This window comes from Marmota monax, unplaced genomic scaffold (genome assembly GCF_021218885.2).
Source record: "Marmota monax isolate L192 unplaced genomic scaffold, Marmota_monax_Labrador192_F-V1.1 WCK01_AAM20220418_F8-fsc00212, whole genome shotgun sequence".
NCBI classification, from domain to species: Eukaryota; Metazoa; Chordata; class Mammalia; order Rodentia; family Sciuridae; genus Marmota; species Marmota monax.
In genome coordinates this window covers 2,033,917-2,052,814 of record NW_026692413.1, presented here as the reverse complement: position 1 = coordinate 2,052,814, position 18,898 = coordinate 2,033,917, and the positions used below count along the sequence as shown (strand labels likewise).

Genomic DNA, 18,898 nt, shown 5'->3' with positions numbered 1-18,898 from the left:
AAGGCATTCCTGTATATCAGTGACAAATCCTCTGAAATGGAAATGAGGACAACCACTCCATTCAAAATATCTTCAAAAAAAAAATAAAATACTTGGGAATCAACCTAACAAAAGAGGTGAAAGACTTATACAATGAAAACTACAGAACCCTAAAGAGAGAAATAGAAGAAGATCTTAGAAGATGGAAAAATATACCCTGTTCATGGATAGGCAGAACTAACATCATCAAAATGGCGATATTACCAAAAGTTCTCTATAGGTTTAATGCAATGCCAATCAAAATCCCAACGGCATTTCTTGTAGAAATAGAGAAAGCAATCATGAAATTCATATGTAAAAATAAAAGACCCAGAATAGCAAAAACAATGCTAAGCAGGAAGTGTGAATCAGGCGGTATAGCGATACCAGACTTCAAACTATACTATAGAGCAATAGTAACAAAAACAGCATGGTACTGGTACCAAAACAGGTGGGTGGACCAATGGTACAGAATAGAGGACACAGAAACCAATCCACAAAACTACAACTATCTTATATTTGATAAAGGGGCTAAAAGCATGCAATGGAGGAAGGATAGCATCTTCAACAAATGGTGCTGGGAAAACTGGAAATCCATATGCAACAAAATGAAACTGAATCCCTTTCTATTGCCATGCACAAAAGTTAATTCAAAATGGATCAAGGAGCTTGATATCAAATCAGATACACGCCGTCTGATAGAAGAAAAATTTGGCTACGATCTACATTCGGTGGGGTCGGGCTCCAAATTCCTCAATAGGACACCCATAGCACAAAAGTTAATAACTAGAATCAACAAATGGGACTTACTCAAACTAAAAAGTTTTTTCTCAGCAAAAGAAACAATAAGAGAGGTAAATAGGGAGCCTACACCCTGGGAACAAATCTTTACTCCTCACACTTCAGATAGAGCCCTAATATCCAGAGTATACAAAGAACTCAAAAAATTAGACAATAAGAGAACAAACAACCCAATCAACAAATGGGCCAAGGACCTGAACAGACACTTCTCAGAAGAGGACATACAGTCAATCAACAAGTACATGAAAAAATGCTCAACATCTCTAGCTGTCAGAGAAATGCAAATCAAAACCACCCTAAGATACCATCTCACTCCAGTAAGATTGGCAGCCATTATGAAGTCAAATAACAACAAGTGCTGGTGAGGATGTGGGGAAAAGGATACACTTGTACATTGCTGGTGGGACTGCAGATTGGTGCAGCCAATTTGGAAAGCAGTATGGAGATTTCTTGGAAAGCTGGGAATGGAGCCACCATTTGACCCAGCTATTCCCCTTCTTGGTCTATTCCCTAAAGACCTAAAAAGAGCATGCTACAGGGACACTGCTACATCGATGTTCATAGCAGCACAGTTCACAATAGCAAGACTGTGGAACCAACCTAGATGCCCTTCAATAGACGAATGGATAAAAAAAAAATGTGGTATTTATACACAATGGAGTATTACTCTGCATTAAAAAATGACAAAATCATAGAATTTACAGGGAAATGGATGGCATTAGAGCAGATTATGCTAAGTGAAGCTAGCCAATCCCTAAAAAACAAATGCCAAATGTCTTCTTTGATATAAGGAGAGTAACTAAGATCAGAGTAGGGACGAAGAGCAGGAGAAGAAGATTAACATTTAACAGGGATGAGAGGTGGGAGGGAAAGGGAGAGAGAAGGGAAATTGCATGGTAATGGAAGGAGACCCTCAGGGTTATACAGGGGAGGGGGTAGAGAGAGAGGAGGGTAGGGGAGGGGAGCGGTGGGGAGGGGGGAGGGGGGAGGATGGGAAAGGCAGCGGAGCACAACAGACACTAGTATGGCAATATGTAAATCAATGGATGTGTAACTGATGTGATTCTGCAATCTGTGTATGGGGTGAAGGTGGGAGTTCATAACCCACTTGAATCAAAGTGTGGAATATGATATGTCAAGAAATTTGTAATGTTTTGAACAACCCACAATAAAAAATTAAAATAAAAAAAATAAAATAAAAAAGACTCTCATAACTGAATAATTTCACTTCTAAATTTTCTGGCATCTTGTCACACATAAGCTTTTATGGGGACACTTAATGTCCAAACTATACCAGCCTTCCACAGAGAAAATGGCTTCCAGTTCTTTACCATGGTTTAACTATGGTCTCTATTCCAGTTTTCAGTAAAGTCCTCCTTTCCATATGAAATCTTATCAATGTTTTCTTGACTATCTGCATCTTTGTCAGCATTCTGGTATTTCAGGGCCAACAAGAATTGCCCATTAGGCACTGCTGTTGTCACCCCTAGGTTTTCTCTAGCATACTCCTCAAAACTTTCCCAAATTACTCCGACAAGATAATTCCAAAGGCTACTATATATATTCTCAGTTGTAGCAATAACCACTGCAACTTTTTATAACAATTTTCCACGTAATCACCTTTTAACAAGTAGCTGAGTTACTCAAATTATAAGGAGAAAATGTATATTTTTGGCCCACTGTTTTGGAAGTTTCAGTAAATGATTGGTTAACTTCACTGTGGTGACACATTATGATGGAAGTACATACAGGAACAAAACTAGATTATGTGCTTTAAGAGATACCTACTAAATGAATCTTCTTATCAGTTTTCCAGGATTTCACATTCTAGTCACACTTTTTATGTTTAATTTGTTTGTTCATCCTGATCAACATGTTACTATTAACTATAGTTGCTTTTTTCTGTAGATAGTATATAGGGGTTAAAGAAATACACATTGAGTCCATGTAATTTGTGGACTTAGATTTTGTGTTGGGCTATGCTCATCAGTATGTATGTATGTATGTATGTGTATAACATTTGAGCTCCTTGGCACTTGCAGCTATCATGCTTATTCAGTTCTTGTGCTTTTAACAAGAGAGGAATATTTTGGTAATTGATGCTCATAAAGAGTTCTGTTCCACTAAATCTAATTTTTCAAGGTCCATTTATAAAAGGCTACACATGATCTATTTCTTTTGAACCTGTGGTGAGAGTAAAGAACAAGTTGTTAGCACTAGGACAGCTAGGTCACAATTATGCTTTGCTTTGTAATCCTGGAAGTTTAGAAAGAAACCTCAGTAAGGACTTTGTAGGGTTTTTTCCTCTTTTCTTTTCCCTTTCACCCTAATAATCTATTCAATTTTTTCCATGTTGGTTCTGAAGCTTTTAATTTTTTTCATATCCTTTCAGTAAGTTACTTCAGATAGTTTTTGAAAAAAAGATTGGACACAACTAGGGGTAATGCATATAATATATTTTGTAAGATATATTAATATTTACACACTAAAGTACCACAATAAAATTATGAAAACCTGGTAAGGAATCAGAGTACTTGTTCATAGCATAATGATGAGAAAGCAAACATAAAGGGTGAAGAAAAAGTTTACAGTGAGCCACCACAACACTTAGCACAGTGTGGAAAGATATGTTGTTTGGGAAGAGGAAAAACAAGTGAGCAAAGGAAGTTGCAATAGATAAAATTCTAGTTGTGCCATGATGAAACACAGTGCTGAGCAGACACTCACAACCCCTACATCCTTAGGGTACATATGTACAGAACCTGTAAATCCAGTCCATTATCAAGTGGGGATACATAACTTCTGTGAAATGAACAAGAGTTGTGCCCTTCATCAATACCAGCTGACTGCAGTGGCTTACATTTGGATGAACCACTGAGGCATACAGGCCACAGTGGCTATTGTTTTTTTAGTAGTATTTTATTTTTATTTGTTCTTTTTAGATATGCATGACAGTAGAGTGTATTTTTAAGAAATTATCTATGACTTATCCTAATTAGGATCCCATTCTTGTGGTTGTACATGATGTGGAGTTTCTCTGGTCATGTATTCATACATGAACATGGAAAGTTATATTCAATTCATTCTATTTTCCTTCCTAGTCCCATGTCTCCTACCTTCTCTTTATTCCCCTTGATCTAATTCAGTGAACTTCTCTTAGCATCCACATATCAGAGAGAACATTTGGCCTTTTTTTTTAGGGAATGGCTTATTTCACTTAGCCTTGGATCTCCAGATGCATCCATTTACCTACAAAAGCCATAATTTTGTCCTTTATGGGCAAGTAATATTCCATTTATCTGTTGAGGGGTACCAAGTTGCTTTCCATATCTTTGCTATTGTGAATTAAGCTGCTATAAATATTGATGTGGCTGCATCACTGTAGTATGCTGATTTTAAGTAATTTAGGTATATACCAAGGAGTGGGACAAATGATAGTTCCATTCCAAGTTTTCTGAGGAACCTCCCCACTTCTTCTCCAAGTGGTTGCATCAATTTGAAGTCCCACTAGAAATGTATGAGTGTACCTTTTCCCTCACATCCACACCAACAGTTATTGTTACCTGTATTATTGATAATTGCCATTCTGATTGGAGTGAGATGAAATTTTACTGTATATTTAATTTGTATTTCTCTAATTACTAGAGATTGTGAACATTTTTTTTCATATATCTCTTGATCATTCATATTTCTTCTTCTATGAAGTGCCTGTTCATTTCCTTTGCTCATTTATTGATTAGGATATTGTGTATGTGTGTGTGTGCATGTGTGTGTGTGTATGTGTGTATGTATTAATTTTTTTAATGTTTTATATATCCTGGAGAATAATGCTCTATCTGAGGTGCAGGTGGCAAAGATTTCTCCCCATTCTCTAGCCTCTTTCTTCATGTTCTTAATAATTTCCTTTTTATTCTTGATTTCACTTCTTGTGCTTTAGGAGTCTTATTGAAGAAGCTGATTCCTAGGCCAATATGATAGAATATTGCATCTACATTTTCTTCTAGTAGGTGCAGGATCTCTGGTGTAATTCCTATATCCTTCGTGTACTTTGAGTTGAGTTTTGTGAAGGGTGAGAAAGATTTACTTTCATTTTGCTACATATGGATTTCCAGTTTTTCCAGCACCATTTGTTGAAGAAGCTATCTTTTCTCCAATATATGTTTATGGAATATTTCTAGAATGAGATAACTGTATATGTCTTGGTTTGTCTCTGTGTCTTCTATTCAGTTTTGAAAGCTCTCTAGGCTGTGTGAGCTTTGCATAACTCAGAATTCCAGATATGTGTTGAGCTAGCTTTAAATGTCATAGGATTTCAATCCTGGATACATTAGCCATGGTTATCTTATATTTAGAAAGCCTCTTTCCATTTCAATCATTTCAATTGCCAAAGGGTTAGGAGTCATACCATATAATCTGTTCAAATTGCCTGGATAGTTTTTTTTTGTTTGTTTGTTTGTTATTGTTGTTGTTGAGGATTATTTCCCAGAATCACCCAGATTTTGAAGACAGGAATGAGCACCTACTTCATCAATTTGTAAACATTAAACTATCACCAAAATAGTCAAGAACAGACAGGGGAAAATAATGTAAACAATCATAAAATAAGGTGCCAGTGAATAATCCTGAAGAAATAGATATTTTGAGAAGTGCTTCCAAAAATTCTAAATATGTATTTTAAGATGGCTAATTAACTTAAAAAATTACAGTGAAAAAATTCAGAAATTTGTTCAAAAATGCTGGAGAGAAATTTAAATTACATAAATGCTCAAATTGAAAAATAATGGAGTCAAAATTAAATCTAAAATACTAAATATATTACAAGGAATATTGTCAAATTAAACAAATAGAAGACAGAATCTGTGAAATCAGGGACAACTTACTTGAGGAAAAGGAAGGTAAAAGAATATGAATGATTTAATAAAACTTATGGAATCCATGGGACTGAATTGAAAAGCCATTATGCAAGTCACTGACATTCAAGGGAGGATAGAGGAAAACAGTGGCATAGAAAGTTAACTTAAAGAGAACTGTTTGTTCAGTTATTTGACCCATTTATTGATTAGGTTATTTGGGGTTTTTGTGTTAAGGTTTTTTGAGTTCTTTGTATATTCTAGAGATTGTGCTCTACCTAATGTGCCTGTGGTAAGAATTTGTTCCCAATTAGTAGACTTCTAGTCACCTCACTGATTCTTTCCTTTGCTGAGAAGAAACTTTTTAGTTTGAATCCATCCTATTTATTGATTCTTGATATTGATTCTTGTGCTATAGGAATCTTATTAAGGAAGTTGGGGCCTAATCTGCCATGATGGAGATTTGGGCCTACATTTTATTCTAATAGATGTGGTGTCTCTGGTTTAATTCCTAGGTCCTTGATGTACTTTGAGTTGAGTTTTGTGCATGGTGAGAGATAGGAGTTTAATTTCATTTTGTTGCATATGGATTTTCAATTTTCCCAGGACCATTTGTTGAAGAGACTATCTTTTCTCCAATGTGTATTTTTGGTGCCTTTGTCAAACATAAGATAACTGTAATTATGGAGGTTAGTCTCTGTGTCATCTATTCTATACCATTGGTCTACAAATCTATTTTGGTGATAATACCATTCTGTTTTTGTTACTATTGCTTTGTAGTATAGTTTAAGGTATGGAATAGTGATGCCACCTCCTTTACTCTTCTTCCTAAGAATTGCTTTAGCTATTCTGGGTCTCTTATTTTCCAGATGAATTTAATGACTGCTTTTTCTATTTCTATGAAAAATGTCATTGGGATTTTGATTGGAATTGCATTATATCTGTATGTTGCTTTTGGTAGTATGATCATTTTTTACAATATTTTTACTATCAAAATTCTGCCTATTCAAATACAAGGTAGATCTTTCCATATTCTAAGGTCTTCCTTAAATTCTTTCTTTACCGTTTTGTAGTTTTCATTGTAGAGGTAACAGACACTTCTCAGAAGAAGATACACAATCAATCAAAAAATATATGAAAAAATGTTCAGCATCTCTAGCAATTAGAGAAATGCAAATCAAAGCCACTCTAAGATTTCATCTCACTCCAGTCAGAATGATAGCTATTAAGAATACAAAAAACAATAAGTGTTGATGAGGATGTGGGGGAAAAGGCACACTCATACATTACTGGTGGGACTGTAAAATGGTGCAGCCAATATGGAAAGCAGTATGGATAATCATTGGAAAACTGGGAATTGAACCAATTATTTGTTTTTTTTTTTGATTCTGACATTTTAATTTCTTTTGAATATAAGTCATTTTTTCAAGCAAAGAAATAGAATCAACCTAAGGATGTGGTCCTCTAGGGATCCAAGCCAAGTCTTGAGATCTTCAGCAGAATGACACTATAGTACCAGGTGCTACAAATAGAGTTATACACTCTAAATAACAACCACTTATCTTATTTTTTTTTTCATTAGGGAACAGCCAAAAGTTCAGTCTTTAAAGACATGATATATAGAACATCTTGATCTACAAAGGATAGAATGACCCAAATTATATGCAGGCCATCCTATTGGGAAAGAAGATCAGAGATGGTCAAGGATTGGTTATCAGAGACAGTGCTTATACTTTGAAAACTTCCTCTGTGGCTCAAAAAATTCCTGGTTCCTGTCACTAAGAAACAAAGTAAAAAATATTACAGATGGATCCACACCAACATGTGGTTTTAGGGAGGTCTTCCACCAGAATGTGAAAGTAGAGTTAAGTGTAGGGGATAAGATCTTTTAATATTTTAAAAATAAATTACTTAGTAACTAAGAAATTAGACATACCACACTCTTCCATTTGCTACACTAACAAATTGACAAAGAAGACTATTTAAAAGAAATGCTCAATATAAAGAGGGTGGGAATGGTAACACTTTCCACTACAGGATAATCTCCTGTTTTCCCAATTAGCATTGCTATTCTTCCATGATACATGTGGAAAAACTTGTTGAGTTTTGCCACAGCCAGATGAAAAACAGCATTTCCTAATTAGCTAATTAAACTCAATGAACATTTTTGGGATGGAACCATAAACTCTGGCCATTGTTTTGTCAAACATCTGCAAACTGCATAATTTCTCAGCCCTTAGCCATAGTTTCTGTTCAATATCTTAAAGCTGAGTTTAGTTCCACTGTGATTTGTCTCAGGGATGAAGTGAGTGTTAGTCATCAAAGTCTGGAATGTCATCATAGGAGTAACCCCGGTAGCCTTTAGACGCATAGTAGGCAATGCGCAGATGGTAAAATCCTGGCAGGAACACCAGAATGCCAATAATCAGGACAGGAACGGCCCAGTCTGCCCCCCCTTTGCTAATGTAGCCTGACAGCAGGAGGGAGCCTATGATAATGAGAAAGGCGCCAATCAAAAACAGCACAATGGCAAGTGCAATGGCCTTATAAGGGATCTTAGGAGGGCTTTTCTTAAACTGAAGGTCAATGTAGCCATCATCTGTGCTGGAGAGCTTTGAGTATTTTACTTTACTACTGGGGATTCCAGTAGCCAGATTAGTACGAGACGGCATCATAACACAAGGACACAGCTACAGTCCGAGCACCACGCTAAGACTGGAGCTAGAGAGGAACTTGCTCACGGCTACCAGCTGAGGCGTCCCAGGCCTCATGGCACAGCCAACCTAACCGCCGACCTAGCAAATACCCTGAACCAATTATTTGACCCAGCTATCCCACTCCTTGGTCTATACATAAAGGACTTAAAAAAAAATACTACAGGGACACAGCCGCATCAATGTTTATAGGAACACAGTTGACAACATCTAACCTGTGGAAGCAAATTTGATGCCCTTTAGTAAATGAATGGATAAATAAAATGTGGTATATATACACAATGGAATAATATTCAGCATTAAAAGAGAATAAAATCTTGGCATTTGCCGGTAAATGGATGGAGCTGAAGAATATAATGTTAGTTGAAATTAACCAATCCCAAAGCAACTAATCTCAAATTATTTTTCTGACTTAAGGATTCTGATTCATAATATTCTGTGTGTGGGTAGGGAGGATTAAATAAATCTAGATGGGGAAAAGGGGAAAAGGGGAAAAGGGGAGGAAGGGGAAGGGAGAGGTTATAGGTGTAGAAAAGATTGTGGAATGTGATGGTCATCATTATCTAAATAAGATGTATTAAGACACAAAGGATGTGACTCTACTTTTTGTACTACCAGAGATATGAAAAAAATGTGCTCTATATGTGTAGTATGAATTGTAATGCATTCTGTTGTTATATATTACAAATTAAAATTCAGAAAAATTTAAAATGTTTACTTAAAGAAATAAAAGAAGAAATGTTTACATACCCATATATATATATATATATATATATATATATATATATATATATATATATATATATAAATGATGAACAAAAATCATACATCTCTTATCAGATACAGTCAAAATATGATTAACCTATGAATTTTAATTATCAAAATTAAAAATTAAAGAGAAAAATCCAAGAAACAGGATAAGAAAACAAATAACGTATAAGAAAGTTCCAATATTCCTAGTAGAGGACTTCTCACTACAAACATTATAATATAGAAAAGACTGAAGAAGATGGGAAGATGGCCACGCCCGGTGTAACGCGTCACTCCGCGGGTGAATAACAAGTTAGAGCAACAAAGGGCTATCTTGTTAGGAATTTACAGCAAAATAGGGGTGCACTGAAACCTAGAGGAAGGATTTCCAGCACCAAGGACCGGTTATTGAATCTCTAACACGAGCCAACTGTGCGACCAGAGTTCCAGGCTGACTGATCCGCAGCCCATCGCGTGGCCCGCCCCGCGGTTACAGACAGCGGGGTGCCACCGAGAAGTGACCAGCAAGCAGAGAGAAACGGTGCTACAGATTCTGTGGAACCCTGCCGGCTATGCCCTCACTGAGCTTCGGGCTGAGTTTGGGATTTGAGACGGGGAAGGAAGCGGTCCAGTTCTATCTCCCACAATGGAAAGTCCACCAAGGAAGCCAGCAGCCACCATATTGGAGAGCTGACATCATCACTGCCACTCTCTGACAGATTGCAACAATAAAACAGGTGTGTGTTACTCAGCCCATCTCCCATACAGCGGGGAATTCGCATAAAATCTCTCCCAGGTTCCCGGGGGAGGGATTATCAGAATGAGCCTGCATAGAGACGCGGGGAAAGGTAGAGACACCTGACCTTCAACTCCCCCTCCCATCAGCGGCGAAAATGAAACCTGTCTAGCCAGCGCTGGGGGAGGGGCAAGCGGAAAAAATCAAAACAATAGGGTGACGGGGTTCCCAATAGCCACCCTCCAAACCCAGCAAACTGCAGGCCCAGAGGACAGTTTGAACTGCCGAGAGGCATCACACAGGGAAAGGCCGGGCTAGCAGGAGAAGCCAGGGCTGGCAGGGGAAGAAAGGGGATGAGAGGCCAGGCCCTTGCGACTGGGCGGCTAGGGATCACCCGCCCGCCGGCGACCAATTGCCCGCCCGCTGCCTGCGTGACTGGGTAGCTGGAGACCACCTGCCCGCCGGCGACAGCCTGCCCGCTGCCCGCATGACTGGGCGGCTAGAGACCACCCGCCTTCTCGCGACCGACTGCCCACCCACTGCATACGCGACTGGGCGGCTGGAGACTGCCCGCCCACCGGCGACTGCGCAGCTAGACCCTGAGGTGCGGCCCAGCAGGTAAGGCGCAGAGACTCTAGGAAGAGGTCGATAGCCAGGCCTTCATGAAGTAGCTAACCGGGAGCTGAAACTAACCAGAGACAGACCGGTCCCACCCCTCCCTTTGGACACCCTGGCAAGGAGCCTGGGGCCCGCCATAGCAGAGAGGTGACGTCAACAGTGTTCGGAACTCCTTCCCAGCGGAATCCATTTTAGCAGGCATAGTCTACCACCACAAAGGAGAGACAACAGAGATATACAAAACCAAAACAAATTTACAGGAGAGAGCAGAAACACGGCAATCAAACAGAGCTGGAAAGAAACGTGAACAACATGAAAAAACAAGGGATAAAAGGATTACTAACAATGCAGGACAACTTAAATCTACAGGAGGACCTAGAAGCATCAGAAACATGGATAGGGAAAGAACTCAAGGCATACCTAACTGCCGCAGTCCAGCTGCAGCAAAATAACCGGGGGTGACGAACAACTTGTGTAGATTGATACAGCAGGAGAGGGAGCCATTTATTGCAGGACAGGAGCAGTATTTATACATTCCACACAGCTTATCTAATTAGCATAAACTAGATACATCAGTCAACCAATAAGGAATCTCCACACTTAATGGCTCACTGGCGTTACTTAACAAACCACTCCCTCTGGCAATATGCCAGGCACCATCCAGACTTGTTTACAGACTCTAACATTCCCCTGGCAAAATGCCAGGCGACATCCTGACTTGTTTACAGACTCTAACACCTAACTCAGATGGAACTGAATATTAGAGAAGACATGAGACAGCAAGTGCAAGCAATGAAAGTACATTTTGAAAACGAACTAAACAAACAAATTCAAATGGCAAAGAACGAGCTTTACCAGGAGATAGAGATCTTAAAAAAAATCAAACAGTAATCCTAGAAATGCAGGAAACTATTAACCAAATTAAAAACTCAAATGAGAATATTACAAATAGACTAGATCAAGTAGAAGTCAGAACATCAGATAATGAAGACAAAGTTTATCAACATGAAAAGAATATAGTCAACATAGAAAAGATGCTTAAATCTCATGAGCAATCTATTCAAGAGATATGGGATGTCATAAAAAAAAACAAATTTGAGAGTCATCGGGATAGAAGAAGGCATAGAGGTTCAAACCAAAGGAATGGACAACCTATTAAATGAAATAATTCTAGAAAACTTCCCAGAGATGAAAGATGGATTGGATTGCCAAATCCTGGAAGCCTACAGGACCCCAAACATTCAAAACAGTAATAGACCAACTCCAAGACATATAATTATGAAGATAGCCAACATACAGAACAAGCAGAGAATATTAAAAGCTATGAGAGAAAGGAGGCACATTACTTTCAGGGGTAAACCAATTAGGTTAACAACTGATTTTTCATCACAGACTTTGAAAGCGAGAAGATCTTGGAACAATGTATTTCAAATGCTGAAAAATAATGGATTCCAACCAATTTTGTATCCAGCAAAATTAAGCTTCAGATTTGACAATGAAATTAAAATCTTTCACGATAAACAAAAGCTAAAAGAATTCGCAGCCAGAAAACCAGCACTGCAAAGCATTTTGAGCAAAATACTACAAGAAGAGGAATTGAAAAATAGTGCCCAAAACTAACAGTGGAAGGTATCTCAGTAAAGGGGGAGGAAAATAACCAAAGAGTAAAAACTAGCCAAACTAAAATAAATAAATAAATAAACATGACTGGAAGTACAAACCATATTTCAATTGTAACCTTAAATGTTAATGGCCTAAATTCACCAATCAAGAGACATAGGCTAGTAACCTGGATCAAAAAAAGAAATCCAACAATATGCTGCCTTCAGAATACTTATATGATAAGAAAAGACATACACAGGCTGAAGATGAAAGGTTGGGAAAAATCATACCACTCACATAGCCCTCGGAAGCAAGCAGGAGTGGCCATACTCATATCGAATAAAATCAACTTCAAACCTAAGTTAATCAAAAGGGATAAAGAAGGACACTATATACTGTTAAAAGGAACCATCCACCAACAAGACATAACAATTATCAATTTGTATGCACCAAACAATGGTGCTGCAACGTTCATAAAACAAACTCTCCTCAAGTTTAAGAGTCAAATAGACCACAACACAATAATTATGGGTGACTTTAACACACCGCTCTCGCCATTAGACAGATCCTCTAGACAAAAGTTGAATAAAGAAACTATAGAACTCAATAGCATAATCAATAACCTAGACTTAACCGACATATATAGAATATATCAACCATCATCAAGTGGATACACGTTCTTCTCAGCAGCACATGGATCCTACTCAAAGATAGACCATATATTATGCCATAGGGCAACTCTTAGTAAATATAAAGGTGTGGAGATAATACCATGCACCATATCTGATCATAATGGAATGAAACTGAAAATCAATGATAAAAGAAGGAAGGAAAAATCCTACATCCCATGGAAAATGAACAATATGTTACTGAATGATCAAAGGGTTACAGAAGACATAAAGGAGGAGATAAAAAAAAATTCTTAGAGATAAATGACAATACAGACACAACATACCGGAATCTATGGGACACAATGAAAGCAGTTTTAAGAGGGAAAATCATTTCCTGGAGTTCTTTCCTCAAAAAAAGAAAAATCCAACAAATAAATGAACTCACACTACACCTCAAAACCCTAGAAAAGGAAGAGCTAAACAACAGCAAATGTAGTAGAAGACAAGAAATAATTAAAATCAGAGCAGAAATCAATGAAATTGAAACAACAAAAAAAAACCATTGAAAAAATTGATAAAACTAAAAGTTGGTTCTTTGAAAATATAAATAAGATCAACAGGCCCTTAGCCATGCTAATGAAGAGAAGAAGAGAGAGAACTCAAATTACTAACATATGGGATGAAAAAGGCAATATCACAACGTACACTACAGAAATACAGAAGATAATTAGAAAGTATTTTGAAACCCTATATTCCAATAAAATAGAAGATAGTGAAGATATCGATAAATTTCTTAATTCATACGATCTGTCCAGATTGAGTCAGGAAGACACACACAATTTAAACAGACCAATAACAAAGGAAAATATAGAAGAAGCCATCAAAAGACTACCAACCAAGAAAAGCGCTGGACAGGATGGGTATACAGCGTAGTTTTACAAAACCTTCAAAGAAGAATTAATACCAATACTTTTCAAGCTATTTCAAGAAATACAAAAAGAAGGAGCTTTTCCAAATTCATTCTATGAGGCCAACATCACCCTGATACCTAAACCAGACAAAGACACTTCAAAGAAAGAAAACTACAGACCAATATCTGTAATGAACTTGGATGCAAAAATTCACAATAAAATCCTGGTGAATCGAATACCAAAACATATAAAAAAATTGTGCCCCATGATCAAGTAGGATTCATCCCTGGGATGCAAGGCTGGTTCAATATACAGAAATCAATAAATGCTATTCACCACATCAATAGACTTAAAGATAAGAACCATATGATCATCTCAATAGATGCAGAAAAAGCATTCGACAAAGTACAGCATCCCTTTATGTTCAAAACACTAGAAAAACTAGGGATAACAGGAACTTACCTCAACATTGTAACAGCTATATATGCTAAACCTCAGGCTAGCATCATCCTAAATGGAGAAATACTGAAGGAATTCCCTATAAAATCTGGAACAAGACAGGGATGCCCTCTCTCACCACTTCTATTCAATTTAGTCCTTGAAATACTAGCCAGAGCAATTAGACAGACAAAAGAAATTAAAGGCATAACAATAGGAAAAGAAGAACTTAAATTATCACTTTTTGTGGATGACATGATAATATATTTAACAGATGCAAAAGGGTCTACAAAGAAACTGCTAGAGTTAATAAATGAATTCAGCAAAGTGGCAGGATATAAAATCAAAACGCATAAATCAAAGGCATTCCTGTATATCAGCAACAAAACTTCTGAAATGGAAATGAGGAAAACCACTCCATTCACAATATCCTCAAAGAAAATAAGATACTTGGGAATCAACCTAACAAAAGAGGTGAAAGATTTATACATTGAAAACTACAGAACCCTAAAGAGAGAGACAGAAGATCTTAGAAGATGGAAAAATGTACCCTGTTCATGGATAGGCAGAACTAACATCATCAAAATGGCGATATTACCCAAAGTTCTCTACAGGTTTAATGCGATGCCAATCAAAATCCCAACGGCATTTCTTGTAGAAATAGATAAAGCAATCATGAAATTCATATGGAAAAACAAAAGACCCAGAATAGCAAAAACAATTCTAAGGAGGAAGTGTGAATCTGGAGGTATATCGATACTAGATTTCAAACTGTATTACAGAGCAATAGTAACAAAAACAGCATGGTACTGGTACCAAAACAGGCAGGTGGACCAATGGTACAGAATAGAGGACACAGAGACCAATCCACAAAGCTACAACTATCTTATATTTGATAAAGGGGCTAAAAGCATGCAATGGAGGAAGGATAGCATCTTCAACAAATGGTGCTGGGAAAACTGGAAATCCATATGCAACAAACTGAAACTGAATCCCTTTCTCTCGCGATGCACAAAAGTTAACTCAAAATGGATCAAGGAGCTAGATATCAAATCAGAGACACTGCGTCTGATAGAATAAAAAGTTGGCTACGATCTACATACTGTGGGGTTGGGCTCCAAATTTTTTAATAGGACGCCCATAGCCCAAGAGTTAATAAAAAGAATCAACAAATGGGACTTACTTAAGCTAAAAAGTTTTTTCTCAGCAAGAGAAACAATAAGAGAGGTATATAGAGAGCCTACATCCTGGGAACAAATTTTTACCCCTCACACTTCAGATAGAGCCCTAATATCAGGAATATACAAAGAACTAAAAAAATTAAACAATAAGATAACAAATAACCCAATCAATAAATGGACCAAGGACTTGAACAGAAACTTCTCAGAGGAGGACAAAGAATCAATCAACAAGCACATGAAAAAATGCTCACCATCTCTAGCAGTCAGAGAAATGCAAATCAAGATCACCCTAAGATACCATCTTACTCCAGTAAGATTGGCAGCCATTATGAAGTCAAACAACAATAAGTGCTGGCGAGGATGTGGGGAAAAGGGTACACTTGTACACTGCTGGTGCGACTGCAAATTGGTGAGGCCAATTTGGAAAGCAGTATGGAGATTCCTGGGAAAGCTCGGAATGGATCCACCATTTGACCCAGCTATCGCCCTTCTCGGACTATTCCCTCAGGATCTTAAAAGAGCATACTATAGGGATACTGCCACATCAATGATCATAGCAGCACAATTCACAATAGCTAGACTGTGGAACCAACCTAGATGCCCTTCAATAGTTGAATGGATAAAAAAACCATGGCATTTATATACAATGGAGTATTACCCAGCACTAAAAAATGACAAAATCATGGAATTTGCAGGGAAATGGATGGCATTAGAGCAGATTATGCTAAGCAAAGCTAGCCAATCCTTAAAAAACAAATGCCAAATGTCTTCCTTGATATAAAGAGAGCAACTAATAACAGAACAGGGAGGAAGAGCATGAGGAAAAGATTAACATTAAACAGAGACGAGTGGGGGATGAGAAAGGGAGAGAGAAGGGAAATCATATGGAAATGGTAGGAGACCCTCATTGTTACACAAAATTACATATAAGAGGTTGTGAGGGGAAAGGGGGGAAACAAGGGAGAGAATTGAACAACAGCAGATGAGGTAGAGAGGGAAGATGGGAGGGGAAGGGAGGGGGGATAGAAGGGGATAGGAAAGGTAGCAGAATACAACAGTTACTAATATGCCATTATGGAAAAATGTGAATGTGTAACTGATGTGATTCTGCAATTTGTATTTGGGGTAAAAATGGGAGTTCAAAACCCACTTGAGTCAAATGTATGAAAGATGATATGTCATGAGCTATGTAATGTTTTGAACAACCAATAAAAAAAATAGAAAAGTCTAAAATTATATAAATTGCTGAAGTAAAATTTGCCAACTAAGAATACTGTACTCAGCTTTCTTTAAGAAATGAAGATAATATAAATATATTCCTAGACACTCCCCCCAAAAAACTCTTTGGAAGTTAAATGGGTTTCATTTTAATAGAAATATTAAGGAGAATTATATAAGCTGAAAGAACAGAGCACTGAGTAACATATAAAAATCTAAAGGATAAGCCTCATTGGTTAAAGAACTATAACGTGAAATTCAGAATACTTTAATAAAATAAAAATTTTTAAACATATTTTTGTGAAGTTTAACTGACAAAACTGTTAAAAATTACTGAAAAAGTTTGTTAACTGATATATAATATAAATAGATATAAATTGTAATACCATAGATTCTAACTATGGGAGAAAAGGACAGCATTAAAATGTAAAGTGATAAATATATATAAATAATGACACCATATATTCAAACTCTGGGCCAATGTGATGGAGTTAAAGTGTAGAATTCATGAGTTGAAACTGAAGCAGTTATCAGCTTAAATAACCTGATAAAATTCTAAAATGTAATTTTAATTTCTTCCCTTAGCGATTTGTAGTTTTCATTGTAGAGGTAACAGACGCTTCTCAGAAGAAGATACACAATCAATCAACAAATATATGAAAAAATGTTCAGCATCTCTAGCAATTAGAGAAATGCAAATCAAAACCACTCTAAGATTTCTTCTCACTCCAGTCAGAATGGCAGCTATTAAGAATAAAAACAACAATAAGTGTTGGTAAGTATTTGTTCCCAATTAGTAGACTTCTAATCACCTCACTGATTACCAACAATCAAAAATATGTGACAAATACACTAAATGTAAAAAATAAAGCAAGGAAGAATTAAAACATACTAGTAGATAATTTTTAAACAACAAAGGAAGACAATAAGAAAGAAACAAAAGAGGAAAGAACATACAATACAAATAAAATTACTAACAAAATGACAATACTAAGTTTTTACCAGTCTGTAACACCCATGAATGTAGATAGATTAAATCTACAAACTAAAAGACAGAGTGAATGAATGGATAAAAATAAAATCCAGCTTTCTGGAAGAGGCCATAACCATAACCGTGCCCACACAGGGAGGACAATTGCACTGTGGCTCCCCATCTAGCAACTTGTGGCTTCCCCCACCACCTTCATCTTGGGATGCTGCAGCCACCTCCATAGTCCTTCCCACATGACAGCCTCCACTGTAGTACAATGAAGAGTGATTGGATGCAGCAGCCTGTTATAGCTTCAAATGTCATAGTGCTGTTTCACCAAACAGACCGCCAAACAGGTTGCTGAATGCCATCGCACAAACTGCCCTTCCAGCCCCATTTCGGAAAATGGTTGCCTCCATCTTGGGACACTGGCACCACCATCTTGGGTTACATCCACTTTTTCCTCCACCATCTTTAGTTGGGCCAGATTCCATTTTGGAACACCAACTGGGGCCTGGAAGCTCAATATCAAGGTACCTACAAGTTTGATGCTACTCTTACCACCAACTAGGGACATAGTCACTTTCGTCTAGGGACAACCAGAATCTGGAAGACCATCACCAAGGTACCTGAAGGCCTGGTTACACCAGAATTATCCTTACTAGGTGTGCTAATAGACACTATCTTGTTGGAGAGGCAGAAGAGATCCTTGCATGGGGTTGCCTCTTTTTCTTTTCTCTCCTGCTAACAGCCAACTGTTTTGATTCCCCTTTCACACTTCCTATAACATAATACCTCTATATTCTCACATTCTAGCTCATAAGAATATCATTCTACACACCCATTCTCCCTCTGACCACCATTAAAAACTGTAAACCCTTAGACAAACTTACTGTCTATATGGTAGATTGCCACAGTCTGGCTGGGCACAAATGCCGCAGTCTGGCTGGGCACACAATCACGAGCCACCACACAGCTTGTAGATTCAAACAGCAACTCTTTATTCCCAAACTCACACCAGCCATCTACAAACACGTTCTGGGGAAATCCACGTTCTCTGCCCAAATCCACCACCACTGGGCTTCTGTCTCCCAAAAAATACTGTCTGAATCCCGTGAGAACTCAAGGGGAACTCAGGCAGCAGGATATGCCCTATTCCCAGCAGGAATAATCTTAAACCTTAAACCTGGAACCTAAACCGGGAACGCCCTAATCCGCCTTGGTTCTTGAGCAAGGTCACCTACATTCAATGTCACTGCAACATGGGGTACGCTGGCAAGGAAATTGTCATACCTACTTGGCTAATGGCTCCCAGCATCTCCCCCCTTCTGATTAATTAAACAACAAGCAATGTGGCTTAAGGACCGTGCCTGGTAGGTTGTCCAATTCAACATATGGTTCTTACCCGTCATCGGAAAACTGACCTTTAGGCGTCAGCCTCCTGTATTAGGTTGATACCACTGTAATTGAATCATACCCG

The 18,898-nt window shown here is 37.7% G+C and overlaps 1 protein-coding gene across 1 annotated transcript; it reads right to left on the bottom strand.

Annotated features, from left to right (window-relative positions):
- Window positions 1–7,063: 7,063 nt before the first annotated feature.
- On the bottom strand, window positions 7,064–8,463 carry LOC124091551 (transmembrane protein 230-like). The gene has a single exon (XM_046442626.2). The coding sequence runs from the start codon at window positions 8,342–8,344 to the stop codon at window positions 7,982–7,984; it is 363 nt and encodes a 120-aa protein (XP_046298582.1). The 5' UTR covers window positions 8,345–8,463; the 3' UTR covers window positions 7,064–7,981.
- Between the last annotated feature and the right edge of the window lie 10,435 nt (window positions 8,464–18,898).